The 9541-nt window shown below is 37.7% G+C and overlaps 1 protein-coding gene across 1 annotated transcript; it reads right to left on the bottom strand.

The window, feature by feature from the left end:
* Positions 1-5234: 5234 nt before the first annotated feature.
* LOC100731164 (complex III assembly factor LYRM7) lies at positions 5235-5647 on the bottom strand. The gene has a single exon (XM_003463789.5). The coding sequence runs from the start codon at positions 5611-5613 to the stop codon at positions 5299-5301; it is 315 nt and encodes a 104-aa protein (XP_003463837.1). The 5' UTR covers positions 5614-5647; the 3' UTR covers positions 5235-5298.
* Between the last annotated feature and the right edge of the window lie 3894 nt (positions 5648-9541).

The raw sequence follows: 9541 nt of genomic DNA, 5'->3' as shown, positions 1-9541 counted from the left end.
AATCTTTTCATAAAATAATTTTACTCATTCATACGTTTTGCCTTTAAATTTGTGTTTGGCTGTTTTCTTTTTTTAAAGTTAATTTTATTGGTATAATTCAGATATACATAGTGATCACATTCATCACGGGGAATTTGTACGTATCTTGTAATTTGTACATATCTTGATTCCTTTTTTTCCCACTCCCTTCCCTTCCCTTGGTCCCGTCTTTCCCTCCTTATTTACAAAAGCTTTGTTTTTCATCTTATTAAAAGCTTTTGCACACCAAAAGAAATCACCAAGAGAGTAAAGAGACAAGCCACAGAATGAAAAAAATTTCTGCCAGTTGTTCTTCAAAGGACTAATATCTACAACATATAAGGAACTGAGAAAAACCAGCTCCCCACCCTAATTTAAAGACCGAATCCAAAAGTGGGTGTCTGCAGTGAATACACATTTCTCAATGAAGAAATAACACATGAAAAAATGTTCAACATCACTGGTCATTCAAGAGATGCAAATTACAACAATGCTGAGATTCCATCTCACTTCAGAAAAAGTGGCTATTATCAAGAAAGCAACCAATAACAAATACTGGAAGGGCTGTGGGGAAAAAGGAACCCTTCTCTACTGCTGGTGGGAGTGTAAACTGATGCAATCACTCTGGGAATCAGTGTGGAGATTTCTCAAAAAACTAGTACTAGATGTCTCATTTGACACAGTTATTCCCCATTTGGGTGACTTCCCCCAAAAAACTAAAAGCATCAAACCACAGTGCTATATATACCCATGTTTGTAGAAGCACAGTTTGTGATAGCCAAATCCTGGAAACAGCACAAATGCCCACTGTCCGGTGAATGGATAAAGAAGATTTTTTTATACAGTAGAGTACTACTCTGCCATAAAAATGACAAACTTGAAACATTTCTAGCTAAATGGATGGACCTTGAGACTATACTCTTAAGTGAAATAAATTGGACACATACAGTATGTAAATATTGCATTGTCTGTCTAATTTGAGAAAATGAAAGTATAAATAAGGGCCAAAATGTATAATAGATTTCGTGAAATAGAAAGAAATGCTTCAAATGGGAAAGGGAACTAGCGAGGGAGGAGAAGGAAGGGGAAAGAAAAAAACAGGAAGCATTTTTCTTTTTTGTCATAGTATTTATTCGTATTTTAATCAGCAAAATAATTGTACACATTCATAGGTGACAGGGTGACATTTGAATATACATGTACAGTGTATAATAATTAAGTTAAGGTAATTAACATATTTTTTAGCTCAAACACTCATTGTATTTTTCTTTTTTCTGTGTTTTCTATCTCTTTGTTTTGCTAGTTAGACCTTTAAACAATGCCTTGGAAAATAAATTTTTGTAAGTTTACTGGTGCTGGTCTTTATTTCTTTACACATTGAAAAATCCTTTTTAACCTTGACTATCCTACCCTTTCTTCCCTTTACTGTTCAATATTGTTACTCACTTAGTACGTATAAGACACAAATCCATGGTAAAAAAAAGTACAAGTCTCTTCCCTCGTAAAGCCTAAAGTTTAGCAAAGACAACAATAACAAATAACAACAAAAAACCCCAAGTAAAATAGCATAAGTATAGATTTTATATGAAGTTATTTTTCTATGCACTTAACCAAGCAATCAATTTCAAGAGTAATCCTTTACTTTGGCAGTCACTTTGAAATTACATTTATCATCATTCAGCATTAGCATGATGGTCCCATTCTTTATTTACCTGTCCTTGGATACTGTCTCTCCATGTAGGCTGGGTGAAGGCCTCTTTTCCTAGGCCCTCCATGAGCCAGCTGAATGAAGGACCTCAGTACCTGCAAAATCAACATATTTATAATTTGTCCCCAACTGGGCAACTTAATACATGGCATAAGGCTGTGGATCAGAGAACATGAAACTTCCTAGGGAGAGTTATTGAATGCACACTCCTAAGCGGACGTTTTGTTTGTTTGTTGAGACAGGGTCCTGCTTTGCCGTTCAGGCTGGCCTTGAATTTGTGGCAATCCCACTTTAGCCTCCCATGTGCTGGGATTACAGGCGCGTGCCTCCATACCTGGCACCTGTTCATTTTTTTTTTTTACAGAGGCATGTTTCTTTTTTTTTTTTTTTTTAATTTTATTTAAGGAGAAAAGAAAAAAAAAAGCAGGGAAAGGGTACAAGTTATACAGATTTACAGAAAAAAAATGAACAGTAGGAAATCACTAGTTAATGGATTACATATTGTCATCTTAGAAATAATTGTTCAAGTCACAAAATTAGAGCTTGTAAAGTGGACATTCCATCAATGATACTGCAAACAGTTCTGTTCATTGATCCAATAAAACTCTGTGATATCATTTTCTATCTTATACACTTAAATATACATGCAGTTATATAGTTTGGAGCACTTTCTTTTCTTCTCTTTTGTACCATGACTATTACACATTTTGGGTTTCATTGCTCCCACGGTTCTTATTACTTTTTTGGAAGAGAGTAAAACCAAATGTGACATAACAGAACAGAATCGGTCAAGTCAAAAGGGTGGACATAATAGATAATGTAAAAACATAATACAAGGTGATCAACAATGGTTACCATAATGCCTCCCGCTATCTCTAATAGAATTGCCTATATCATTAGTTATAATACAATTGAACAAAACAGTAAAGAACAAAACCGACAAAACCAAAACATTGGAGACATTGTAGGTCTTCAAAAGTAGACAAAAGTCAACAAGAATGGGCGTCATAATGAATCTCATTATCTTCACAGCTGATGCCTAAACTTTCGAACCTGATACTATCCAGCAAAACAGAATAGGGGAACATCAGTTAAAAACCAGATGGTGAGAGTAATACAGGGCTTTAAATCAAGGTAATGAAAAGTCAAAGTGGGTTACTATAATATATCCTGCTATTTTTTCCCTTTAATTAAAAGGATAAAGATAAAAAAGTAAATAATGGAGTGGAGATTGAGATAAAAGAGGGCATAACAACGAAACAGCGCAGATCAAAACATAACCATTTAAGCAGAATAGTGTTTCACCACCAGATAATCCTAACCTAAAAGTAGTTACCATATTGTTTCTTTCTTTGAAATCCTTGAGTACAACTTCGTATACTGTAGCATTAAGTATATCAAAACAATGTAAAACCATTCAAGAGAATGACAGCATTACAGAGTATTTAGAATCGACTAACAAAATGAACAATGGTTTCTGTATAATCTCCTTGTCTTTAAAAGGTTTTTGCTTATACTATCGTACATAATAAAATCCAATAAGATACAGCCTATTTAGACCATTGGAGACAGAAGGACAAAAGCTAGATGAGACTTCAAAACAAGATGATACTAAATCTGTATTACCTATTAAGATGTCATTTTCTCCAAAATAGCTGTTCCTATCATCCAATCTTCTCTGCCTCATTTCTGTTAAGCTCTTTTTCTGTCCGTAGCTGTCAGTTTGTCTTCTTCATTTTGTTCTCTGCTCCATTCGTTGTGGCCTCTCTGCCATTATTTCTGGATTCTTTGTATTTTTCTTTTTTTAGAATATCCTGCAATACTCTCTGTAGAGTTGAATTGGTGGTTGCAAATTCCCCCAGTTCCTCTTTATCCTGGAAGCACCTTGTTTTTCCATCAATTTCCAGGGATAGTTGTGCAGGATATCTCAATCTTGGCTGGAGATTATTATCTTTCAAAGCTTGAATTATTTCCCCCCACGCTCTTCGTGATTTGATGGTTTGTGCAGAGAAATCTGCTGTAATTCTGATGGGTGTTCCCTTGTAGGTGGTCTGTTTCTTGTCTCTTACAGCTTTTAATATTCTGTTCTTGTATTGAATTTCTGGAATTTTTATTATTATATGCCTGGGTGTTGCTCTGTTTGGGTTGTAGGTAGCTGGGGTCCTGTATGCCTCATACATCCGAGTATCTTTACCTTTTGCTAAATTAGGAAAATTCTCCTGGATTATTTCTGTGAGTAGCTTTTGTAGTTCACTTGTTTGTGTCCCTACTTCTTCTTTTATGTTCTTAATCCTTAAGTTATGGATCCTCTTATCATCTTCTTGTCTTTGTATTATTGCTGTTTGTTTCTTTGTTATTTTTAAGAAGTTTTTCATTTCATTCTCCCATATTACAAGTCTGCCCTCCAGTTCAGATAGTCTGTCCTTAGTTTCTTTCAGGCTGTTATGCCAGTCTTCTATAGACTTCTTAGTATCTTGGTAGTCCCTTTGAACCTGCTTCACGTATTCTATGCTTTCTCTGTTTTCTCCATCAAACAATTCTCCCCTTTTTTTCTGTTCTTCCATTCTACCACCTGTTTTTTCTTGGGTGGTACTTAGCATTTCTCTAACTATTCTGCATACTTCTAGCTTCAGGTCGTTGATAACTTCATTCCTGAATTGGTCTATGAGGCTCTCTATATGGTGCCTTATGTGTATTGGTGTGGTGTCTGCTATTGCCTGTTTCTCAGAATTGGGGGCCGAGGAGCCTTTCTTGTTGCTGCCTCTTCCCATGCTGCCTCTTCTTCTCTGTTCCTTATATATGCAAGCTTATATAAGAGGCCCAGCTTCTCTCCCAGTCAGCCACAGCCTGATCGAATTGCGCCAGTTAGGTGTTCCGCTCACCGCTGCGCACCAGGGAGTTACGGACCAGGCAGCCTACGCGTCTCCCCTCCCGGCCACCGTCAGGCTCTGGGATCTGGGTTGGGACAGCCTACCAGGTCCGCCGGCAGCGTCACGCAGGCCAGGCACTTTTCACCAATCCCGCCCGACAGGGGAATGTGTGGCTGGAGTCCCACCGCGCCCTGCTCCCGCAGGACTGCCCGGGCCCAGAAAGTCCTCTGCTGGAGTCAAACTGTGGTAGAGTGTCAGTTTCTCTCACTCACCTCACCACAAGTCAGTGCATACCTCCCTGCCGTTCGCAGATTGCCGTTCTCAGAGCTTCCGCGCGTCTCTCTCCTTGCTGAGCCACTGTAGAGGCAGCCAGCCGCCGCGCGGCGGGAAACCCAAATCGCGGCTTACAATGGCGCGGTTCCAGCCTCCACACCAAGTCTTTTCTGTTCCTGTTTTAGCACCAGGACTGCATTCCAAGTTGGCTTCTCTCAGCCCAGTTCATTCCTGAGTCAGCAGAGCATATCTCCACCGACTTATGTCTCCTTAGTCCGCACCATTCCTGGCTTCTGAGCCGAGTCTTTCAGAGAGCCTCCGGTAGTTGCTGTTATCTGTCCGCCATGTTCTCCCGGAAGTCTCAGGACTTTTGCGAGAGTTCCATTTCTAAAATTAAAAAGTGCGAAGACTTGTCTTAGCTTAAAACATTCACTGCTTCTGAGTTGGTACATCACAATATGGCACATTTTCTACAAGAAGGTCTTTCCTAGGGACCAATTGCAGTGTGTTGTGGTCGGTGTGAATGCCCTGTATGACAGATGTTCTGAGTAACAGTTCAACGTCGGAACCTATTTTCATGAGCTCTTCTATTTTCTTAGGAGAAGCCTCGCTTTTATGACTTTTGAATTCTTCATTAATCTTTATTCTGGCTGCTTCTAAAGCTCTGGCATCATTCTTAAAAACTTGCTGTCTGGTCCTGTGCAGTGTTTTAAAGAGCTGTAAAACCTTGGCCGCCTGACCCATGGCTCTCTGCGTGGCGACGGCCACCTCTCTACCGGTCCAGAGGCATGTTTCTAAGCCTTTAAGGGCTTGATAACCTTTTGAATGGTTTATAGGAAAATTAACTTCTTAAATTTCACAAAGAGATCTTATGGCTAGCGCCATGCAAATTTGAGGCATGCTTAGCAGTGGTATGAGAAGGCTGACTCAAGAAACCAGAGAGGAACTGAAATGGATATTGTCTAATCCTGCAGAATCTGCATCGAGACGGCACCTGTTTCCTCTTGCACCAGACATCTGGGACCTGACCAAATTGTGGGTTAGCGAGGCTGATGGGAGGGAGGTGGGGATGTGATTGATGAGGAAAAGAGATCTGTGGGTCAAGAGGAGTAAGAAGTTTCAATTAGATGGGGGAAATAAGTTTTGATGATTTACTGCATAGCATGATGATTATAGGTAATAGTAATGTACTGTATAATCCAAAATAGCTAAGAGTGAATTTTAAATATTCTCATCATAAGGAACCCATAAGCATATGAGGTACTGGATATGTCAATTAGCCTAATTTAATCTTCCCACCATGTATACATGTATTGTATTGTACCCCACAAAGAAATATGTATATATATAATTATTTGCCAACTAAAAATAAAATAAAATGTAAAAACAGAACCTGTAGGGTTAAAAAACAAAAAAGAACTGCAGGGTAGGGCGGGACTAGCCACTTGCATGATGACTGCTTTATGAGTGGCTATCAAATCGTGACAAACATAAGCAGCAAGGCAACTCATGAAGTGTTAGCCTCAGAGACTGGGGAAGAAAAATTAATCCAAGAGTGAAAACAGCATGTCAAGAGAGATGCGTCACCAGCCCAAGTTCCATGCCGTCCTCGGACAGCCTTGCCGATGTGTCAAAGTCAGTTTCCACTTTTGTGCAAGGGATAGTGGGGTATTTTCTGACTCTGGAAACATTCCACCTCCCTGTCTATGCAGTTCAACCTTCTGAACGTAGTAGAAGAGAAGAAGCCAGTGTGGGTAAGAAGGAAAACTACCCAATGGCTAAGCTTATTGTCTTGACTATTGAAAGACCTACAGAAGTTATTACCTATCACCAAACTCTAAAATTCTCCAACAGGAGTTAGCCGGGAGGAAGTGAAGCGGTGGAAGACTCGTTGGTCTCATAGTCTTGGGAAAGGAGCTGAAAACACTTAAATAAGAGATAGGTTTTCTGAATGGGACCACAGTGATTCACTAAGAGGAGACAACAGTGGAATAAGGGTATGTGACATAAACTAAGGATATTTTTGCTAACTTTCTTGCCTTTTTTCCATTTCTCTTCTTCAGTAATAAACTGTATTCACAAAGGATTTTCTGTTAAAAATTATCATTTTTTTATGTTTATCTTTTTTATTTTTTTTTAATTTTATTTTGAAGGTAGTAAAAATACAACAGAACAAAGCCAACTGCGACAACGCACTGAAAATGGTACAGAACCTCACAGCAGGAAAACAGTAACAGGTACCATATCTCGTTACCCTCACAATAGTTGTTCATTCAATCAGGTGTAGTGAAATCAGACCAAAAACAGAACATTATAAAACTAATCAAAAGAGAATATTGAATAGAGCAAAACAATTAATCATAACGAAACTGTGAAAACATTTGCCTTCAAATAAAAGATAGAAGGAGATCCCCCATGTTTGCTGGATTGCTTATGGTCATCCTCCCACGAGATGCTCAGACCTCTGTCCCAGTTGCTAACAGGGGTGGAGGATGGGAATTTTGATTCTCGGCCCGGCTCATGTCAGGGGCGCTTACCGAGAGGGCGGGCAAATTGCTTTCTTGTTCAGCCACCCAAGTTCCACCATGGCTGGATCTCGGGAGCCACTGACTGTTTCTCCTCTCTTTTTTTATTTTATGGTAAAAAAAAAAAAAACTTTAAAACTTCATAACAAAATAATAGGAGAATTAACAAAATCTAATACATTGTGTATTCTTATCTTCAAAATAGTTACTCAGAGTAGAAGATATGGGCATTAAAAAATTCTCTAAATAATATTAACACAAATCTTTCTTTTCAATGAACCAAGAGAAACTAGTAGTATAATTATCTTTAAATTTTTTTCCTTTTCCTTCCTTTCCTCCTCCCCCACCCTAGTTCCTTTTCCTTTTGAACAGTTTCTTCCCATTTCATAGTATCTGTTGTACATTTTGGTCCTTACCTTCTCTTTCAGGTTCTCACTGAAAGACAGGAAGACAATACGATGTTTACACATGTGAGTCTGATTTATTTTACTTATGGATATGTCCTCAAGTTACATCCACTTACCCATAAATGTCTTGTTTATCTTTCTTTATGGCTGAGTAGTACTGTATTGTATAAAAAGACCACATCTGCTGAAAAAACTGACTTTACCTGTGCTGAAGACTGAAACTAGACCTATGTCCATTATCATACACTAAACTAAAATCAAAATAGATCAAAGATCTAAATATTAAAACAGAAACACTAAATCTGCTAGAAGAGAAACTAGGTAGAAATCTTGAAAATATAGGTGTAGGCACAGATTCTATGAACAAAATCCAGCTCACACAGGAAATACTGCAAAGAATGAGCAAGAGGAATCTCATCTTATTAAAAAGCTTTTGCACAAAAAATCACCAACAGAGTGAAGGACAACCCACCAAGTGGAAAAATTCTGCCAGTTGCCCAACAAAGGACTTATATCTAGAAGGTATAATTTTTTTTTTAAATCAGACCCTCCCATATTCAAAGACCCAACCCAAAAATGGGCATGAATTACCCATTTTGAGATGAATATACACTTCTCAGATGAAGAAATAAAAATGACAAATAAATACATGAAAAATGTTTGACATGACTCATCATCCAAGAGATACAAATTACCACAATGCAGAGTCCATCTCACTCCAGGAAGACTGACTATCATCAAGAAATCAACCAATAATAAATGCTGGTGGGGTTGTGGGGGGAAAGGAACACTTCTCCGCCATTAGTTGAGAGTGTAGGCTGGTGCAACCACTGTGGAAATCAGTGTAAAGATTCCTCAAAAAGCTAGGAGTAGAAGTGCCATTAAACCAGCTATTCCCTTTCTAGGTATTTTCCCAGAAGAATTACAAACTTCATACTACAGTGATATATGTGCACCCATGCTTATAACAGCACAATAGCTAAATCCTGGAAACAACCCAAATGCCCATCAACCAAGAAGGGATTTAAAAAAGTACTTTTTTTTACAAAGGAGTACTCAGCCATAAAGAAAGGTAAACTTGAGACTTTTATAGGTATATGGATCAACTTGAGACCATACTAATAAGTGAAGTAAATAAGACTCGTATGTGTAAACACTGTATTGTCTCCCTCTCTACACTGTGTGAGAAACTGAAAAAGTAAGGTTTTAAATATATATTAAATATTGTGAAATGGAAATAAATTGTTTAAAAGGAAGATGGAATGAGAATGGGGGTAAAAGGAAACAAAGAAGGAAAAAGGGAGAAAAATATGCAATTTAGTTACACTATTAGTCTCTCAGTTCATAGAAAAGGAAAGTTTATGCTAATATCAATTAGCAAATTTTTATGCCCATATCTTATACTCTGATTAACTACTTTAAAGATCATACTATGCAATGTGTCAACTATTGTTTTGCTTCTGTCATCTTGTCACCAAATTTTATTTCACCTTTTCTCCATAAAATAAAAAACTGGTAGAATTGCAATGATGAATAGATAAATCTACAATTATAGTCATATTGTAATACTTCTCTATATATAATTAATAAAGCCAGTAGATATAAAATCAGTAAAAGTATAGAACTTAAACAGTAACAACAAACTGATCCTAATTAACACTCATAGAATACTCCACCTCACAAATAGACATACATTATTTTCAAGTGCAAATGGAATATATACTGAAATAGACCATATTC

Source organism: Cavia porcellus, unplaced genomic scaffold, assembly GCF_034190915.1.
Source record: "Cavia porcellus strain 051 isolate PalLab524CR breed Dunkin Hartley unplaced genomic scaffold, mCavPor4.1 scaffold_1, whole genome shotgun sequence".
NCBI classification, from domain to species: Eukaryota; Metazoa; Chordata; class Mammalia; order Rodentia; family Caviidae; genus Cavia; species Cavia porcellus.
The sequence above is the reverse complement of the archived record's forward strand: the minus strand, read 5'-3'. Positions and strand labels throughout refer to the sequence as shown.